The sequence below is a fragment of the Paralichthys olivaceus genome, chromosome 8, assembly GCF_024713975.1.
Source record: "Paralichthys olivaceus isolate ysfri-2021 chromosome 8, ASM2471397v2, whole genome shotgun sequence".
In the NCBI taxonomy this organism is placed as follows: Eukaryota; Metazoa; Chordata; class Actinopteri; order Pleuronectiformes; family Paralichthyidae; genus Paralichthys; species Paralichthys olivaceus.
The window spans coordinates 14666508-14688513 of NC_091100.1; the positions used below are offsets into that span (position 1 = coordinate 14666508).

Here is a 22006-nt window from a genome sequence, read left to right on the forward strand (position 1 = left end):
TTGGACTCAAGGAAAACTATAAGATGAAATAAGATTTCATTGCTCAAAGGTGGTGACTTATATAAATCTGGAAAAAGAAATGATGTAGAGAGAAACTACTCTGGTTGGTGGAGGCATACAACTGTATGGTATCTAGTTTAAATTTGTATATTTCCAAGTGGAAGTTTTCACCCTAAATCACCACTTGATTTGAAGTAGTGAGTCATCAAGTGTAAAGAAAAGAGAGTGTGGGTCCATGATGTCAGGGGTAACAAAGCCAGAGATAAGTGCTGATCCTTTTACCCATTAAAGTGCCTCAGTAATCACTGCTCCGGTGGTCTTTTAAATTTCCGTCTTTTTTAAAAATAGCTTTGGTTTTGTGGGAATATCCGGTGTTTTGCAGGTACATTTGAATGCCTCCTCTGTTCTGGCTGTGAATATAAGCTGAAAAAGCCTGTGGTTAAATGCACTCAATGTCACTTCACGCTGAAATCCAGAGCTGTTCAAAGTCAATGCTGCGTCTCAGTGTTTAGGCCTTTTTGAAGCAATTATGTCTTTTTTTTACAAGATGCTCAAACTATGACTAAACCACTCCACTGCTGACGGTGTTTTGAGCTTTTGATGTTTGGCTCCACAGAAAGCTACGCACCGCAGGCGAATACTGAAAGCTTGTGAACTTCTAACATGTTTGTTTGTATCTGGTGCCACTGCATGTTTGTTGTGCCTGCAAAACACATCTGAACATTTTAATTAGCTTCAAGTTATTGTTTCAGTTTTGTGTTGTTGTTGTTTTTCCATTCTCTCTGGAAAGATTATAAGATAAAGGTCTGGTCATATCGAACTAGTCTCACTTTGCTTTGTCTGTGTGTGCTCATTTGCAGTATGACCCAGAGAACTCGGGCTTCATCAGTACAGAGCGATTCAGGGACCTTCTAGCAGCACACGGCTCCGAGCTTGACCCCCACAAACTGGAAGTCCTGTTGGCCCTCACCAATGGAAACGCTGATGGGAAAATCTGCTACCAGGACTTTGTGAACCTGGTGAGAAGTTTTAACTTTTCACTGACACCAGTGTTGAGAGGAAATCAGTAGTTTTCTGGGGCATTCACTGCAAAAAATGTTTTAATCTATTTATTATTTATTAATATCAATATTGAAATAGTGAAAATTCATGTCAGATGAGTCTTTCATAAGTCTAATTCTGTAATTAATAGAAACTGTAAGTAAAACCATTGGGTCACTCAGTAGAGAGAATATCTCCCCCAAGGTTCAGCAGTCCCCTCATGAAATCACATTTAAATTCATTAGATCAGCTTATTCAGATCTGCACCAAATTGCACACACTCATAATTATTAGACTCCTAAATGTACCAGTTTTTTTTTCTTTTATCAAGATCCATGAATTGTTTTCTTTGAAATCAACGGAAATATCGATCTTGCAACATTAAAGAAAGGGAAAAACAGTTTAGTACATGGACTTGACTTTGTGACTCTGGGTTTCAGCATCACTGTCAACATTGTGGTGGAAATTTATCTCGAGATGTGAAATAAAGAGTTTCTCAGACCGGAATTATCTTTGGGTCTTTAATAGAGCTCTGCAGAGGGTTTCACACTCAGCATGAATGCTCAGAGTGTAACACCTCGAATAGTGAAAGTAGAAGGTTTTTATACAGTCGGGTGAACAGGAAACATAAGAGACAACTGTTTCTGAGTAATAGCATGAAAACTGAAGCCACCTGTAGTCTGGTTGAAACAGGAAGCTGTGTGCTCTTGCCTTTGCGTGAAAGAAGACGTTTGCTAGCTAAATAGATCAGGGTCAACAAGAGGATCATCATCGAGTAAGGACATGAACTCTGAGGTTACATCTCCCAAGTGCATAGCAACACTCAGGGCATTTGTTAGTGAAAGGTAAGAAGGAAAAAGTTCCGAATCGTCCGACAGCACGTACGCCAGACAGTTCCTCTTATGCGAGCACAACTGTTTCTAAATGAGTATACATCATTCACAATTTGCTTTCTTTGGTCACATTTCAGTCTTTTCTCTAATTTTACATTCATCCCCAAGAGCCATATTTCAAAATCACCTCAGCTGCAAGGTGGCGAGTCTTTCTGATATGAAATGACTCTCAGTCTGGTGATAAATTCCCCTCTTAACGCTCACCTTGCCCCACTTTTACTTTCACCTTCAAACTGCGGCCTGCCACTGATTGTCCGCGGTCTCACTCAAGCATCTCCAGCTGTGCTTGCCGCCTCATAACCTTCTCATTTTCTGTTTTCCGCTGTCTCACTGCTGTTCCTCATGGGGAGTCTGAACTGCCGACCCAGGACTGCGTGGTGTGGGTCCTGGAGCAGGAGAAGTTGTGTGGTAAACAACAACTTGTGGGTTAATGAGGGGTGGGGTGTGTGTGCGTCTGCCGAGAATTCATTGTTGTCTGTGAGTGTGTGTTCGTCCATCTCTCTTGTTCTTCAGAGCTGTTAATTGTCCGATACAGTGGGTGAGGAATGAAGCCTGTAGGAAGCTTGGGAAAATGTCAGAGGGTTTTTTCGCCATTGGTTTGCTCTTGGTGCATTCGTGTCATGTGACAGGCTGCGGGTCATGTTGGGCCACTGGAAGTGGGAATGAGAGGAATGGGTTGCGTGCATCTGTGTAAATTTTATTTTCTATTTCTACCATTGTGTCAACCCCCTGAATGTTTTTTTTACATTCACAGAGAGGGAGCCACAACACAAGCTGAACACAGAGAGCAGATCAGTGAGAGTGGGATGGAGCAAAGAGAGAAGAAGTGACATGTGTGGTTATGATAATAGGCTGTGCAGTGAATGAATAAGTGTAAAACTATTATTTTAGCAATATAATTTATAAAAACGACTTATGATGGAAGATTTTTTGCTTTTTTTATGATTTACTCTGTAGACCAACTATGACAGAATAATGAACAAATACATAATACAATTTTTATTTGATCTGCAAACAAACAGTAATAACTTCAATTCAGGCTCTGAAAGTAACATTATATACTTGTGACGTGAGTCGATGCATAATCTGCAGGTCGGCCCGCAGGTCATATTTGAATTGGCTCTCAAGAATGTTTTGTGGATTGCAGGCACGGCAGGTCAATGTGTGACGACCTAACCCAACCCAACCTTTCCCCTATATCAATGCTACCAATAATAATGCGTCAGACTTAATCACAGAAAAGGAATATCACTTAAAAATGGGGTGATAGGATTGGGTCAAATCAAGATTAACCTTGGCCACTTGGGGTCTCACAACAGAACGTAATGAAGCAGTGTTGGATCATGGGAGTTGTCTTTACCACCATTGCCAATCAAACTCTATACCTGACATAACGTAGTTTCATTAACATAATGCAGATAGGTAATGCAACATAGATCTAGTTGTTTTGTCTCTACACGTTGGCCCTGTGTTACACTGACAACCTGTCCAGGATGTCCCCCGCCTCAGCCCCAATCCCCTGCAACCCTCAAATGAGCGATATAGATAATGTGCAAATGTAAAGCATGTAAGCACAACATGTTAGACTTTCCAAGGGCAGAGAATTAATGCTGTGTGAAATAAAGATCCAAGAGTCAAGGCCGGTATTGGAACGGAGTGATATAATTCTTCTGCTGGGTTAATTGGCAGTGCCTGGTTTCTGTTGGAACACTTTTTTATCTCTCTAGCTGTTCTGCTTGCAGAGACGGAGTGACAGAAGAGGAAAAGAGAGGAAGAGGAGAGCCAGGACAGACAGAGACAAACTCTGAGGGGTTTATTTGTCGCAGCATCTCTCCTTTGCACCACAGCTCTGTAATTACCTGCTCACTACTCCGTCACAGTCAGCATCCAAATCACCGCTCAGTCCTCTTCTCTCTGTACTTTTACCTCTGTCTTTCTTCCTTTGCATGAGCACTTGTTTTTCTCTCTGCCTCCTCATCTGTGCCACTTCACTTTCTTCTTTCTGTCCATCCGTGTGATTCTGTCTAACTCTCTGTCATGCATCACATCTCTCACATACACGCGACTGTCCTGGGCAGAAACTGGCTCACTAACCGGTTTACACTTCCCAAAATACCTACAGAGAGGTTCAGCTGCTCTATTTTCTGCCCCAGTAGGATGATATTGAGGAGTGATCAAGATGCCCGTGCTTACACCTGCACTTACACTCGTTTTTTTTGCGGTGTGTGTGCCTGTTATTTCTGTTTGTGTATCCGTTTCTTGTTTATGGCTAGACTCCTTAGTTCTCATTAGTTTTAATTAGGGTAAATCCTAATGTTTGGATACAGTATGTTAGATGAAGAAATGCTTCCTGAACTTGACTGTCCTGTTCAGGGCCCTGACCTCAACCCCATCTGACTCCTTTGGTGTGATTTTGTGTGACTGTAAACCAGACCAACATCAGCTCCCAAACTCATAAAGGCAGTGCTCGGACAGATGTTAATTACAATGGGACCAAGCATAGACTGGAAACAAAGATGGAAGACATTGGGTTTTTACTTTTTTTTTTTTTACCACTTTCGAAGCCAAAATATACAGTTCAGTTACAGGTGCCGGCATCTTGCACTTTTGACGTCATGTGTCACCAGAGTCTGCAGTAGTGAAAGTGGAGTCGTCATATGGAAATCCTGTTGATACACACAATCGAAAAACTTGAACAAACAGTGTGATAAGAACGACCTAAATTGATAGAAACCATCATCTAGAAAAAAATTATATACTTTGACTGAGTATGTCAGCCATATCCCATCTGCTAACACGGAGAAGGCAGGGTTAAATATGTGTGCTGCAGCCAGCCACCAGAGGACAATGGGGCTGGAGCTAAACGGTTGACAATATTTCCTGCACTCCGAGTCTGGTTCTTGTTCCAGTCACACATACATTGTCCATTTGTATGTGTTGGTCTGGCTTTCCACACATTCATACCTGATGCCACAATCCATTCCATTCCAGCAGGAGGATATATTGGACCTTGAGCTTGGGCAGACGACGCATATAGTCAGTCACAGAATTTGAAGAGTGGAAGCTGTTATAGCAACAGATTAACTGAACTCATTCAATTGTTTTTAAAGTGGTTTTCAACAATCACATATTACGTTTCCACATCTTTTTGAAGTTGATAACACGCTACTGCTCTTGCTTTGGTCCCCCTTTCTCTCTTGTTCATCTTCCTCTTTTTCTTTCTTCAGTTTGTCTCCTTATCTTTCCACCTCTTTTTTTCTCTCACTAACGTCCCTCTCATCTGACTGTATTTTACAGTGCAATAATCTCCTGTTGCCCCAACGTCGATTTGTCCCATTCACCTCTCCTCCTCTCCCTTCTCCTCTGGCCATCGGGTAAACAGACAGAGCGTCATCCTTTCTTTTGTGTCGTACAAAGAGGAGAGGAATTGCAGTCACTTCACACAAAGAATTGACTGTCGTTATGGAGCATGGCAGCCTGGGGGAGGTCTTTAAGTGTGTATGTGAGTGCGTGTGCATGAGTGTGTATTTGCTTTTAGTATGGAAGTGGCCATGGTAACCCATAATCATTTTCCCACAGTTCTCTGTGGCTGACATAAAGGCTGAAATAATTGTCTTTTTTCTGAAGTTTATCTCCTAACAGCGATCCCTGCAGAGACACTAAAAGTCTCATTAAGCCGTGCCAGCACACACATCAGCCAACTGCTCATACAGAGAATTTATTGATGTTCAGATTTTACATCTGTCCTCACACCACTATTGTTTTTGTCTTTTCTTCTGAATTAAACATGAATATGAATTGCAGCTATGACTTTTCAAGTTGTCTGTCATCTTTAAAGCAGTCTCTTATTGCTCCGAGACGTCTGTGAGAATACTGGAACAAACATCAATCCAAGCTTCATTACACATTTAACATTTGAGGCAATTTAAAGTTGTATAGCTTTTAAAAGTTGCAATAGTTGCACCCAACCACTTTTTAATTGTACTTTTATTGCCAATAACTGCGATGTTACATTTCTCCTCATTTCAACAAATCTCTGCCCTTGCTGAAAACAATATAACCTCCTTATGTCCTTAAATATAACATCTGCTATGTGACACAATCCTAGAGGCACAAACACAACAGTAGAATTGAGTTATGGAGCATTACATAAACAGCAGAGAAAGAAAGAGATTCAGGGTGTATGCAAGAAAAGAGGGAGGTAAGGGAGAGGAGGGAGATCAGGAGTCATTGCATCGTCATGGAGAGTCTTATAAAATAAAACAGCAAGTGCAATAAACGGCACAAAGCTTGGAGGCAGCGGTGATTTAGGTTGGAAGCCGAGACTGTTACAGCTGTGATAAAACACAACCTGTCCAACAGCTTGGTAAAGAAAGTTTTCTGTCTGTCTCAGCATTTTTTATTTGAATTTGAACTTGACATTTTAATCGATCCAAACATCCTATATGTCCATAGGTTATCAATTATTCATTTGTATGTATCGGGGTAGATCCTCTCATTTCTTCTTGCCTATATTTATACAGTGTGAGTGAGAGAGCCAATGAAAAATAGGACATTAGTGTTTGTGTGTGTGTGTGGCCCTTTATGCTCAATAGATCATGTGTGTTTTGTCACTATAGGTTGCTGTGCTGTGTAGTAGTATGGTTTTACATTTGTTTTGTACATCTACGAGTTTTTCTAGCGATCTTCAGAGCTCTAGTGTATGAGTGTGTGAGGAGTTTCAAAATGTGAAGCTATTGTTTGAAACATGTGACACCTGTGGTAGAAAAATAATTGCAGTTAATCAAAATAGACACTGACAGTGTCTTTGAAAAGAAGCATCATGTAGTTGCATCTGCAGATCTGTGATGGAAAGACAAATATGTATTGAGAAATGAACTCTTCACTCACAGAAAGGGATAAAGAGAAGAGTTTGGTGGTTGCTAGGTGATGACACAGGCATTCTGTTGCCACGGCGAGGAGGGAGAGGGCTTTCAGTGAGGACGATTGATGTGTGTGGCCTGTGCTCAGAGAGTTGAAGCTCGGCTTGTACACTGAATAGTTAATGAATATGCATTCCATCATTATCTTGAATTGTTCATGTGTTAAATAAAATACAGATAAACAGCAAGATTAACGTAAAAAAACTGATGGAAATGTGAGAATAAAAAATAATAAAATAGATAAAGAGATACTAAAAATCTCTGACCTGTCTCTCACCCACTTCTCTTGCCTTAGTCTTCTCTTTGCCTCCCTCTTTCTCCTCACCCGCTCCCTCTCCATACCTCCTTTTCATCCCATTTATTACTTTCTTCTCTCCCTTCCTCCTCTCTCCAGATGAGTAACAAGCGCTCCAATAGTTTCCGGAGGGCCATCCTGCAGGGGAGCAGGCAGCTGAAAGGCTGCAGTCTCAGGGATGAGGACGGCCTGGGGCTCTCGCAACGGCTGGTCCGACACGTCGCCTATGAGACGCTGCCCCGCGAGGTCGACCGCAAGTGGTACTTTGACAGCTACACCTACTGTCCCCCGCCGTTGCTCATCCTGGCGATCACCATCGCTGAGGTGAATTGTTTGTATGAGCAGTGTGACAAGTGATTAATTATGTTTAATTTGTACTTTTAGAGTTTAGTGCATCAACAGCAAGAAACGAAGTGATGTAACAGCAGAAGTTAGATAGGAGGAAGCTAACTATCTAAATATTTTTCAAAATGTCAAAATATGGTTGTGCAGATATTTTATCAGAATGCTTTGGATTGCAGTTGAGGATCAAAACATCACATGGTACATTTATATTAGTAATAATATCAATGTCAGAAACCTTTCCTTGATATATTTCTGCAGAAAAAAGAAATATCAATTCTTTGAACTCATTCAGTATGTATATTATGTGAATCTTGAATTCACTCACTTCCTGTTCGTCACTCTGCACTCTTCCAGGTAGCCGTGTTCATGTACTACGGGTTCCAGCTGGACCGCTTGGTCCTGCAGGTGTCCAGCCCGTCATTCCTAAAGAGCCCCTTACCCTACCACCCCCAGCTACGAGCCCAGGCCTGGAGGTACCTCAGCTACAGTTTCATGCACACTGGGTGAGTTCAAGCCTCAGAGTTGTATTTCTCATTATGAGCTTTATCATTTCTTACTGTCACCTTCTAATATTAAAATGTTGAAAATGCCTTTCTTTACATGACATGAACTGGTCCACAGGGATGATATTACTTTTGATGACATACACATTCAGGTTCTGTATCTGTGATGGTTCAGGTTCAGATTTGGTTGTTGAAAATTAGTATTTTCTGAAAGACTGAAGTGAACCAGAGCTTGTTACTTCATCAGCAGACATATACTCTGAAAGTACACTGAGCAAATTTAATTACTGAAAGTGGGAAAATGAAGATAAGAAATAGGAGATGGGGTTGTCCAAGGAGTTTATTTGAGTCTTAGGTTGCAGTTGGCAATATAATATTTGATGTATTCAGTTTCTGTCAAAAAAACAAGGAATAAATAAACTTGAGGGACTCTTAAAGTATCAAATTTTCAAACAAGCTATTATTATTGGATTATTGGTGTAATGTGTATTCACTGTAATGCTGCTGTCACATAAGAGGGTGGGGATCGTTTATTTTCCCTACTCTATTCTCTAAAGAAAGCTTTCCTCTCCTCTCCTCTCCTCTCCTCCTCTCCTCTCCTCCCCATTGTCTTATTTTATTATCAGTTCAGTCCAGGTCATCCAGGTTTAATTACCCTTCTGGGTAAATGTAGTCTCAGGCAATAGTGAGTACTAATAAAAAGGTAATTTAATTATGACAGCAGAGACGGCAGCAGTAGAGATGACAGTGTGTGGTGGAGAGATAAACTACAGAATGGGTGAATGGAGAGATAAAAGGAGGGCGGTGGGATGTTTAACATGCATCGATGGCACTGGAACATGGTGAAATGATTTAGGCCCTCAGAGGTAGTGGCTGTAATAAAAAGAGAACTGTATGGTATGTTATAGACTCACATACTGACAACTCTTGAGTTCTGTTGATTATTCAAAGTAGCCAGGATACTGAATTTGAGAGCTCACAGTGCTGTTGAATTTAGAGTGGACAAAATAACAGAAACAACTAGTGGACAACCATCGGTTGTGGGAACCATCTCTTTCTTTATCTCCCATCAGATGTTAAAAGTATAATTTTAAATTAATGACATGGAAAATGTATCACCAATTAAAAAAAAAATCGTATCAGGTATATTATGTTGGTGTTTGAACATGCCTCATCAACTCTGACTGATGGCTGTTTGTTTATCTGTAACACAACTTGATGACAAATTAATTTTCATGCACTTACTGCTGGTTATGGCTGTTTAACATTGAGCAGTTGGTACATGGTACATCCTCTGAGCCCATCAGTTATCGTCTGACGACCAATCAGCCTCTGGGTTTCTATATTTTGGAGCTTCTGGTGCTGACAGCAGAAATCTGGTCCAAGATTCCGTTTTCCATTCAGACTAGTTTCTTTTTTCCCTCATGCCGAATGTTTCTCCACACAAAACACAGCTATTTATATCAGTCCAGTTTCAGCAGCAACTGAAAATCAATTCAACCTTTGATCACTGAGTCACATTACACATAGACATAGACAGACACATATGTAACTATTCTGCATGTATGTGCACATCTTAATAAATCCTAGCAGAGCAAAGATGATGAGCATTGGGTCTCCACAAGTGCCAAAACATGAAAAGGGAAAAATAATCAAAAAATCAAAAAAAATTAATATTGCCTCAGTTTTTTGAGGCAGTACGTCACAGTGTTAATGTTAAGATTCATACAAGTGTTAAAAAAATTTGCCTGTAATTCACAAGAGAATGATAAAAAATTGGTGCCACAGTGAAATGACCCTGAACTAAAGAAGAGGAATAACACTGTGTGATCCCTTTTCAAATTCTTCATGACTGAATCACTGCTTACATCATTAAAAAGGACACTTTTTTGACTTTCTCACACCTTTCCATCTCTCTCTTTCTCTCTCTCTCTCTCTCCCTCTCCCTCTCTCTTGCTCTCTCACACACATACACACATCTATGCAAGGGCACACTCGCACACACATCTACAAACCATGTAATCCTGTCAACAGCTCAGCAGCACTGATCCTTCGCAATTCTCAACACTAAGACAGAGTGTACACACTGGTCCCAACATCCCTCAGCAGAGTAGCATGATGCGAGCAGAATCTCTCTCTGTCTACTCGCTTGTCTCGACTCACACACACATAACACACACTCTTCCACTCACAGACACACGCACCTAAACTGTGTGTATGTGTAGGAGCTGTGAAAACCTAAGGAAGATTATCTTTGTGCAAGATTAAACCATGACTTTAAACAGCAAGAAGCAGCAGGAAAATATTTCTTTGCAGTTTGTCTTCATTATGAAGGGTTTGTCCAACAAAAGTAAACAGTAAATTAATTTAACTTGGGTTAAAGACCAAGGCCATGCCTCAGCCACACCTCTAACCTACGAACATACAGATCACGCTCTGTTTCTCAGTATTATCAACCCACACTTTCCCTTCATCCATTCAACTTTCTACCTCGTCCCTCCATTTGCTGATCCTTTCCCTCATCCCTTCATCCTCTTCTCATTCAATCTCATTCTCATGGCCTATCAGACACATCTGCACCTCAGTCCTCCCCTCATCAACCATTCATCGTCCCTCCACAGCCAATGCATCTGCTCGTTGAGTGTTGACATTGACCATCTCAAACAAGCTTCTTAAGGTTTTCTTATGAGTTTATCACAAGAATTGAGCAGCAAACTGAACAAAAGTCCAGCTCTAGTTGAAAAAAGGATGAAACAATGCTCTTGCCGTGGTCATGGAGACACAATAGGACCTCTCATGTGTATCCACAGATCTGCCTGACAATGGACACCATCCCTCATAGACTCATTAGCAGTACGGGAATAGATAGCCGCTGTTATCTGGAGCGGAGTTGTCCTTGTGCGTGTGGACAGGCCTCTCGCAGCCGGTCAATACGGCCCATTGTCTGTCTGATCGCTGGAACAATCCACCATATCGACATTGTAGTTTAGGTGGCTGACTCATTTCAACTGAAATAGATCATTGGCCTTGTCATGTTTTTCACAGTCTGTGTTGGGAGAGTTGTTTGTGTGTTAGTGTGTGCGTGTGCGTCTGTTTTGGGGATGTGCGTATTTATTTCCACAATGATGCTGAAGCTGTTTGTTGTTGTTTTGATCACAAATCATCATCAGGATGCAACGATTCACTCAGTCAAAACTGTCGAAATGATGAATACGGAGACTCCTCAAAACGTCTCATCTCTCCCTCGCTGTCTCTTTCTTTCTGTCGTCTCTTCTTCAGCACAGCAGAGATGTCAGTATAATTCAGACAGAGGGAAGTGGTTGTAGTGAGCGAGAGACGATGAAAGAGGCTGAGAGAGGAAGAGACGAGAGAGAGACAGGGAGGCCGGATTATGCTAGCTGCTGTTCTTTTGGTTTGTGCTGTGACACCCGAAAGTGTCTGAGCTGCTGACTGAGGTTTGGCTAGAAGGACATTTCGAGCCATGAAGGGCACAGGGAGTGTGTGTGTGTATATGTGTAAGATATCCCTTGCTTATAGTCATCATGCTGAAACATAAGCAGTTAACGAATTTGGATAAATGTGCAGCCGATACGCATGGTTTTAATCTTTTTACCGTGCTGTGTGACTGTGTGTGTGTGTGTGTGTGTGTGTGTGTGTGTGTGTGTGTGTGTTCAATGTGTGCCTCTGTCTGTGTCCTTATATAATGTTTGAGTACATTAGAGGGATGATGACTAGCCATGATGGTCTAGACAGCGCAGTTTGATGATGAAGGAGCAGATGTTCTGTGTGTGTGTGTGTGCGTGCGCACTTGTGTGATCAAGCAAATAGAGGGAACAGGAAGGGGATGTTTTAAAATAAAAATGAGCACATATCGATTTATCAGATGGCTGATAAACAATTGGTCGATATGAGCCTGTCACAGACAGATTGGTATCAGTGTTTATGTTAACTAATAATAAAATCAGACAGAATAAACATGTAGAAAAGATGTGCATTTAGGTTTATTTTTCATGTGAAAAAAAATCTTTATTTTTGTTTTTATTTTCAAGTTATTTGGTTGTTTTTGTTTTCTTTTAATTTACAGTTATTTAAAGTAAATTTTGCTTTGTGTGTGTGTGTGTGTGTGTGTGTGTGTGTGTGTGTGTGTGTGTGTGTGTGTGTGTGTGCATGTGTGCATTTTACAGCATTGAACACCTAAGCCTGAACATGGCCATGCAGCTGCTGGTGGGAGTCCCACTAGAAATGGTCCACGGGGCCCTGAGGATCGGACTTGTCTACGTATGTGGTGTGCTTGCAGGTGAGTGCATGGTCTCACACACACACACACACACACACACACACACATTGTCGTGTCACCCTTACTTCACACTACATGACATTGACTTACATTCATTTCCTGGAGACTAGCTCTAACCTTAACAACATTCATTTCAAAAACTGAGCGTGTGTGTCATGTAAGGGACAGATGGCCTTGTGTTTCAGTCTTGGGACCAGATGTGGTGGGATGTAGGGGGTTGTCAGTGCCCCATCAAAGCACCCAAATCCCCCTATGTCCATGAACAATAGCAGAGAGCAAAAAGAGTGATCTCGAATGGAGCTCAATCAGAGCGACACACACACACACACACACACACATACACACAGTAATAATGACTTTTAAAGTGAGGGGGGTGATGCCGGGATGAAGAGATAGAAGAGATGAGGAGGGGAGATGAATTCATAAGTGTTAATAAGTCTGAGAGGGGAACCAGGATATGACAAATTTGGGAGACGAGAGGAGAGGAGAGGAGAAGAGAGGAGGGGGGGGGGGGGGCAACCAAGCAACTGCAGATGAAAGACACACAGCTTATAACAAAATGTCCCCGCTCTCTTCTGACTTCTCTATCAACCTGAGGCACTGGTGCGGTTACAATCTTGTTTAGCTGAGACAGTGAGCCTTTGTTTCTCTTTGTGTCATCATGAGCTGGGTTTTTCAGTACACACTAACAAACACCAGCAAAGTCATTCACCTGCAGGGTTGGTTGGATTTTTCTTTCTGATCTTTTTTTTTTATTTAGTTCCCGGGGCTGACACTTTTAGATTCACTTGAAGAACTGGGGGGGGTATAGCAGGGGTCAGTCACGAACACCCTGGGGATACCAGATGTGGTGGCCTATAGCATTGACATAGTGAATTGAGGAGGAAACGTGCCATAAATCACACACTAATGTACACACACAGACCAGCTCACACACACACACTCACACAGTCTGCTGTTTTAATTAGATATCGACCCCCAGTGGAAGCAGGGAAGAACCTTGTGGTTGTTTTGGCTGTGATGTTTGGGTTTGTTGTGTTTGACTATGGGTTTTTTTTTTGCTTTTGGTCAACTGGAATCAGTCTGAACACAATTTAACATTCACTGGGAAATTATTTCAATCTAAAAACAAGAAATCAAGAAAACTAATATTCAGAATCTCAGTGGAAGTATGCATTGATAATTTCATTGCATTTTTAACAACTTTACATTTAGTATATAATGACACTGGTGGAGTGTGCGAAGAAACACAACAAGCAATAAGTGAACAGAGGAGGGCTCAGCTGGCACTTTCAGGGGTCGAGGCAGAGTTCAGGGTCAAGTAATGACTCAGAGAGAGGTCAACGACCCTCCAAGGCTGACAGACACTCTGACACTTTAATGGAAACAATGGACTTGTGTGTAAACACAGCGGTTTTCTCTCCACCGCACAGTAGACACAATAAAACTGGGCTCTGCCTGTACAAAGAGCACAGGATGGACTCTGCAGCGAACAAGAACAAGTGCACAACAACAGATTGAAACAGAAGAACAGACAGAATCCCACAAATCACAAGTGAAACCCTCAGCTATTGACACATGAGGGTTGTTAGGGGTTTGGAGCGGCAGTGACGGAGTGGCACACACATAAAACACCACTTTAATGACTTTGAAGATTTAGTCGACTCAACGACTTCATTCTCTGAAGCTTGGAAAAGCAGCAAAGCTAAATAAAATACCACCCTATCCTCCTGGGGCCTGATGAGGAGCTATGAGCGACTGTGTCCTTGTCTGGTGTGTGTTTGGTTAGCACACAGACACAGACACTAAAATAATGTTATTAAACCAAGTTAATTACAGGGATGGAGGTCACCTGCTGAGACACACTTCCTAAGCAAAGAAACGACGAAGGTGGAGATGCCTTAAATCAAGTGTTTCAGCGTGTGTGTGTGTGTGTCTGTGTGTGTGTATATAGAGGAAGGAAGCATTATACAGTACCGTCCATTAAAAGGGTGTAACCATGGTAGGGGAAATCTTTGTGCCGGTTTACAATGATATTTAAAATAGATGGTGGATTTAAAAATTCTAGATTAATCGCTGCCTTCTTTCATTGTTTTGTGCCGTGTGCACGTTGTATCGTAATGGTAACCAACAGATGGTTCCTAAAAGAAAAGAACCTTGATTCTTGCATGAATCAATTTTCCGGCACCGCTTTGAGAGAAGAAAACAGAATGCAAGTGAGCGTGGGTGTGTGTTTGTCTGTTTGTGTGTGTGCGAGCTGCTAAGATGACTGTACCGTGTTTAATGTTGCGGTGAGTCAGATGCTGTCATTACACCACCTTAGTGTGCTGTCATTATGGTTCACACACCTGCAAAGACCAAACATTAGGAAGAAGAAGAGGAAACTCCTATTTGGTGCTGAATGTCAGTTGCAGCTTTTAAAATGTCCTTTTAATTCACTTTCAATCACACACTGTTCTGAAAATGCACTGACCTGAAACACAGTAGGGGTTATCCGTGATCATTTTGAATGATTTCAGTGCAGCCTGAAGGCTCATCAAACATGGCAAACACTGGATGGATTTTAGAACTCTGTAAATAAATCGCTGAAGCCTTCTCTCCTCCGTCTTGATGCTACAACGTGGTGCAGCTGCTGTGTTGCAGCGTAGTTGATGAACACAGATGTAGATATGTGGAAATGTTTTCTCTACCCATCACTGAAGTCCCTCAGGACCACCCACCATTTGTCCCCCCCATTCTTTTTCTCAATCTTGGGCAAATCTGCCTCCTCACAAACTGGTCAATTTATGGAGCGGCATGGTAATACAAAGGTTTGCATTATCAGCTTAAAACATGAATGTTCAGGGTTCAAGCAGTGTGTATGTGGGTATTCTCCATACTCCCTGCAATACACTGGCAACTTGTCCAGGGTATGCCCCGCCTCTTACCCTGGGACTGGCTCCAGCCACCAGTGATCCTCATCAGAGGATAAGCGGTAAAGATAATGGACTGATGGATGGTCAGTTAATGCAAATCTGTAGAGGATGTTATCACACTATATTTAATATTCTGTGTTTTCAGAGTAATGGTATTATTATTATTTTAATGAATCCGGTTCAGCTTTTGCCCCCATGTTTTGTTTCTCAGATTGAGAATGAGGCGATTGTGAGGACATGGGAATCAAGGGAATTCTGAATATGTGTGTGTGTGTGCGCGCGCGTGCGAGCATGTGTGCGTGCATGCTTGCGTGTGTGCGCGCATTACATTATGATCGAGCTAACATGACTTATCCTATTATCCCACCTTATGGTGATTTGATATCTAAACACCTCAGAGCTCTTACTGTCTGCTGTAATCATATCCAGTTTGCCTATAATGTGATATACCTGTGTGTCTGTAATTAGAGGACGAGACAGACAGAGAGAGACTACATGTAGCTGGTTGGAAGAAGCTAAATGTGAGCTGAGCATCACTAAAGCTTAGTCGGTTGATTTTGCAGCTATTTGAGGACTGAGCTTGGCAAGTTTACACAGAAATCCTACAGGCTTGTCTGCATGGGGTCCATCACTCAGTGGGCCCACTGATTTTGTTTATGTTTATTTCCCCTGAATTACTGTTGCGAGGATTTGGGATTAGGAATAATTATGGAAAAGATGAGAGTAGAGTTGTTTCAGCGGGGATCCTGGTCAAAGAATCACAATTTAGATTTTTTTACAGAGCTTTCAACATTAACAGCGTTAAAAGCCGAGCCTGAGGGTACGCTGAGGTTAAAGGTAAATCTGACTGGCTACTGGCTTGTAGAAATATGAAAGCCATGTGGTCTGCTCAGTAGATCAGACATCATTAATTCTATGCCTCTCGCAATATAATATATATAATATCATAAAATACATGCATTTTGGTAATTTTTGTGTAATGACCATTCATCAACTTCTCAATACCACATGGGCAATGTATACTTAGCATCACTAAGGCACACAGGTCTGTGCTGTGGAGGAACAGCTATATGGAGAATTGAAAAGTGGAATGAGTGTATGCAGAGAGAGAGAGAGAAACAGAAAGAAAATGTGCAACAGAAAGAGAGAGAGAGCAGCTTTTGTGTTAATTGAATAGTCAAACTGAGGATTTCTCTATCTGCTTTTTTCTTGTATTCTGGTTCTTGTACAAAGACTGCAGTGAGAACACATTTCTGCTGGTGACGCTGCCTCTGAATGTCCTCGTATTTAAACTTTTCAGTGCTTGATTGGATCTTTTATGTGTGTGATGAATTGGTACCAAGGTGCCAGAGACAGCAATTCCCTGTTTGTGGCAGCCGTGGGGGGGGGTTTGTGTGAATGCATTTGTTTTACATAAAATCACAGCATGTGCTGGTACAGTAAGAACAGGCCTCTATTCATGAAAACCTGTTTATAATATACCCACATTAAATAGCAAGTAGCACAGCAAAGTCTTTATGTCGTACAAAATAGATGGCTCTCTGCCAGAATGAGCAAATCTCATCTAGTCAAGGAAACATTCTCACCTTCAGGTCTGTGGTTGTGTGCCTATAGTTGGCATGGATGACAGCTGTCCAAATATTTTTTTTCTGAGTTTCTATCGTGGAAGATGAAATGAATGCAGCAAACACAAGAACCCCCCAGAGAATTATCACCTGACCCTGAAGTTCTCCTGCTCTTTAGATGTTTCAGCTCATCACCACTCTCAAAGCATCGTTGTCACCTGCAGGCAGATGTTTCAGTTATGAACATCTAAAATACATTCACTGTCAGTTGCTCAGCGCCAAAGTGCCGGCATAAAAGTTTAGCTTGTGAACATAGAACATTGTTTTGTTGCTGAAGAACATGACATCTCCCTCAGGAGTTGGTCGACACCAAAAACTGAATAAGAGGCTGAATTCTGGACTTAAATTGATCAAGTGTCAAGTAAAAGCATTTTTTAATTGAGCTTGTCATATGCTTGTCTTGATGGTTTGTCACAGTCATAAGGAGCCAGAATTAAAATGAACCCACCATTTAGATTTCAAACTGCCACAGTGTCATCCGGGCCAAAATACCTGGAGGAATGATGACACCTGGGACACTTTAGGTTCTCTTCCAGGCTACACCTTACCTTCAGCTCTGCATGGTTGCCAGAAAAGGCCTACATTTGTTTTGGGATATTTTTATCTCTGAATAAAAGGTTATGTTGCTCTTGTACACAAACAACTGTTGGTGAACAAGTTTGCCGGATCACTTGAAATAAAAATGCTCCTCTAAATGCCCCAAACGACATTATTGTCATTATTTCAAGTTGTACACACATTGACTCTTTTAATTGATGCCGCAACTTCCATATTGTTGAACGTCTTCATTTATAATTTTTTATTAATGGTGTGGATAATGCCTTAATGTTCAATTTGTTAATAGACCAAAATAATAACTTTACCAACTTGTGACTTTCCTCATCACTACAGGGTCATTGGCGGTGTCCGTCACAGATATGACGGCTCCAGTGGTCGGGTCATCTGGGGGAGTGTACGCACTGGTCTCAGCGCACTTGGCTAATGTTGTAATGGTAAGTCTTAGTCTTTGTATCTATGTTAAATTGTTCCTAAGCATCAGTTTGTCTCAAAGAGTGGTTGCAGAGTAGATTAATGATGTGGCACAAGACACTGATAATCACTTAAGGACACCACAAGAAATGTTGTATTGTCTGGCCTGCAATGAAACAACAGACATATCAAATACTGTCCAAGTGTGATAAGAGGGAGGAATTACTCTTGTGTTTTAGTGAGTAGCATCATCACCATCAATATCATGTGACATCAGACACCTGTGTGCGTGCGTGTGTGATCACATCACTCAGCATCACTCCAGAGCATTGCCATATCATCAGAGCCGTCTGTTTTGGGGCCCAGCAGGTGCCTCTCTATCGACAGATGCCAAACATTCCTCGCCATCACCATTGATTTTTTTTTTCCTTTCCCTGCAAAGATCAGAAAAGTGTATGAGCGTGTGCACATGTTTAAGTGACTGCAGGAGAGGAAATCTCATCTCACCGCTCTCTGATGTCCTTTGACATCTGTGCCTGCTCTGTTTGGCCCTTGTCCTCTGTGGGTCAACACACACACACACACACACACACACACACACACACACACACACACATACTTGGCAAATCCTCCATAACATCCGTTGGGTCAGGATGGAGGAGCTTGTCTTTCTCCTTTCATCTGAAATCATATTTTGGAACCCAGTAGTAACAGTTTGAGGGTCGCAGCGTCTCTGGGGTTGCACCCGTGTCAGCTTGTGTGTGTCTAAGGATGACTTGACCTTCTTGCACAGTTTGCTATTTTTCATAAGAACGTGAAAATGTCCTCCTGAATACTCCGTCATTTCTCTCTCTTTTTGTAGAACTGGTCTGGAATGAAGTGTCAGTTTAAGCTGTTCCGGATGGCAATGGCTCTGGTGTGCAGTAAGTCTCAATAATTTCTCCACACGTCACTTTCAGCTCAACTTATAGGATTTGTCTGTTGATATGTAGCAGCACTAATTCTTCCGCCTCAAACAAATGACTGTTTAATTACATTTTGATATATAAGCATAGCTATCAGGAGTTAAATATACAGCTTACAGACATATTTTTCTCTCTCCCCTCTGCTCACAGTGAGTGTAGAGTTTGGTCGGGCGGTGTGGTTGCGGTTCTACCCGCCGGCCTTTCCTCCCTGCCCCAACCCCAGCTTTGTAGCGCACCTGGGAGGGGTGGTGGTCGGCCTGACGCTGGGCGTGGTGGTCCTGCAGAACTACGAGCAGCGGCTCCAGGAACAGTCCCTGTTTTGGATCTTTTTCTGCGTCTACACCTTGTTTGTTCTTTGCGCCGTCTTTTGGAACATTTTCGCCTACAGCTTGCTCGACGTGAGACTGCCCCCGCCGCCGTGACTTGACTATTAGAGGCAGATGAGACACTGTATCCCCCTATACTCCTCCATCAGTAGAGGTCTGACCGCCCCGCTGGATCAGTCACCTCACCCCTCGTTGTTGCTTCATCTTGGGGTAATCCGAGTTGTCGAACAGCCACCTCACCTCTACATCCAGTGCTCTGATGCAGGGATTCCCGACTTGCTGCAGGACTCTCTGTCATCATACATTTTTCATCCCACCTGCAACATCTGAGGCTAAGCCTTACCATCGCCAAGTTTACCTCCACCTGCTCTTTGTTCTCATCTCTGTTGGATGCTCGGCTCAAGAGTATCAACCTGTGGGACGTTTGCTGACAACAGGAGAAGCCTCGGATCTAACACAACAAGAAGAAGCAGGAAAGGCCCTATCCACGTGGCTTAACCTGCTCTGCCTCCTCCTCCTCAGTCCAACAGTGCCTACTGGCGACATCAGCTTATTGAAAGTATTTCTGCACAGTTGCCTCTTGGGCAGCAACAACTGTCTTCAGACAAAACAAGTTCCAAAACATCCTGTTGTCTGCCTGTGCCCTCTTCATCAGTAAAGAAAGAATGAGGTACTATGAGAATGTAGGCTTTGTTGGGGATTTGTCATCATTACAAGCAGCTAATAACACATGAGGTCACTAATAAGAAGGAAAAGAAGTATGTTTTTTTTCTATCCTTTATTAAAGAGTGTGGTCTTTCAGTTTGAGAGCAGAAATTATTGATTTCACATTCAGATATTGCAATGCTTTCACTCAAAGCCCTGTGCTTGCACTCAAGTAGCCGCTGCTTGTGCTTGGATTTGCTCTGCTTGTGCTCAAACTGTGGACTATCTCTCTGATATTTTGTTGCTTGGACAGATTTCCTGCACTCCAGCTTCAGCTCTTCTCCTCACGCTCCCTCACTACTACCATGCACGTGGGAAACGTCTAGTCTTGGATTTCTCATTTGCTCTTTGGTTTTTTCTCATGCTTTTATTTTTTGTGCAACAAATCTGTCATTGTCGTTCCTTTTGCTGTTGGTTTTTGTTTTTTTTAAGTGAAAAAATAATAATTAATTGATGTAGCTTTTCCATGTGGACCAGGGAACTGAAGGTGACCAGCGAACTGAAGGTGTCCTTATTTTTTTTCTTCAAGCAAACAGATTGGAAGCTGGTGTAGTAAGAAGGCCATGGAGGGCAGGAGTGCATTAAAGTAACCACCTATTAAGGACTGTCCAAAAAATATAGCGAACACTCACAACAAGGGCGGGACTTTTTCATTTGTCAACACTACACCTGGCATTCTAGTGGTTAGACTGTCAAAAAAATCCAAGCCGGCGCAGGGTTGAGTGACAGCATGACAAAATCTGGATGTGAAATCAATAAGCTGCTTTTAAACTGAAAGACCATGCTCTTAAATGAAGAAACCTCTTCAAGTTTCACAGTATAGAGAGATTGTGGAATATATAGATTCTAGCAGTCAAATGTCATTGTGAATTTATCTTTGAAGTAAGGTCTAGGTTGCTGTTCAGTGTTGCCTTCAGCTTCTGGCACATCCCAAGAGGAGGATTGATATGCGGTCAGCGTTCTATGAAACTCTAACTTTTCTCTTTGACATTTGTGTGTGTGTTGTGTGTGTGGAGTGTAACATCTGTTAACATCTTGTGTGTACGGATTTAAAAACAGAGAGAAGCAGAAGTGCCAATTCAGACTTTTTTTTTAAAAAATGATGCCAAACCAACACCAGGGGGAAGATCACACCTGGAAATAAGTATTGCTTTTGTGTAAGGAAATTTAATTTAGAGATGAGCGTGGAACAGCACCGGAGTGGAATCAAACTCTTGTCATTAGCTGTGATTTTTGTGATGTTTGAAAAATGCAAACAAGTGACGGATGTTTATTTATTGATTGGTGATGTGGTGGATTGAGGTCAGTGGGATGAAACAAATTAAAACGTTCACCCATGAGGGCAATTGGGTCTTTTTCTCATTACCAAACGTAGAAAAGCACACACGCCTGACCTCGACTACATCCGGGCTGGAGTCCTTTCACTCTCAGTTCAGTAGGCGGTGGTGAAGAAGCAAATCAATGCTCTCTCATTAGTTCCTGTCACAACTTGAAATTGTTAATTGATCAAACTGGGATAGAAAGTGTCAAACTTTACTGTACTGTAACCTCATGCTACACTGGTACCTGCTTCGCACAGACATTAATATAATATGATTAAATACAGATTAATATTTTAACATGCATTTGCTGTTTTATTTTTACATAGTGATATTGGTATGTTGTACAAATTGTTTGATCGGTCTATATTGTGATATGTTAGCTATATCCTGTATGCACCCTATTTAAAAAAATAATGGTTCTAAAGATGGTCTGGGATTGTATATAATACACTAAACTGAGTGAGTGAATATTTTAACAGTGTGCATATTTTGTACATTTGATATGTACATACAGGATTCATTAAACTGTTTTATACACAAACAAAATATGATTATGATTTTTTTGACTGACGCTGATGCAACTCAGACATAATACCAGTTTTAAATCTGACCATAGGTTTACAGATATGTCTTTCACAAAATTCTGCTGATGGACAAAGATGCATGTTTCTATGTATATGAATGCAGGATTATAAATCTTTTAAACTCAGTCAACCTGCTAAAAACCTCATTGTGACCTCATCTCAGGTCACACAAATACCAGTTTTATTCAACATCCAGCGACAGGAATTATCCACTATTGTGCAAAGAAATGTTCTCAAACTAAGCAGGTCTGCAGCCTTGAAACCAGATTAGCTTCAAATCTAAACCCAGTGTTTAGAGA

At 41.7% G+C, this 22006-nt stretch overlaps 1 protein-coding gene across 5 annotated transcripts in view; it reads left to right on the plus strand.

Annotated features, from left to right (window-relative positions):
• The window catches only part of rhbdl3 (rhomboid, veinlet-like 3 (Drosophila)), a 52171-nt gene extending 30502 nt beyond the window's left edge, over positions 1 to 21669 (plus strand). For 3 of the 5 annotated variants that reach the window (XM_020083711.2, XM_069530598.1, XM_020083712.2), the window contains exons 2-8: positions 861 to 1019; positions 7251 to 7475; positions 7851 to 7999; positions 12184 to 12296; positions 17728 to 17828; positions 18668 to 18728; positions 18921 to 21669. In XM_020083711.2, the coding sequence (XP_019939270.1) occupies positions 861 to 1019; positions 7251 to 7475; positions 7851 to 7999; positions 12184 to 12296; positions 17728 to 17828; positions 18668 to 18728; positions 18921 to 19192 (1080 nt within the window). In that variant the 3' untranslated portion in view covers positions 19193 to 21669. Of the gene's footprint in view, positions 1 to 860; positions 1020 to 2318; positions 2343 to 7250; positions 7476 to 7850; positions 8000 to 12183; positions 12297 to 17727; positions 17829 to 18667; positions 18729 to 18920 lie in introns of those variants that run through there. The other 2 variants (XM_069530597.1, XM_020083713.2) reach the window with 2 other exon arrangements.
• The last annotated feature ends 337 nt before the right edge of the window (positions 21670 to 22006 follow it).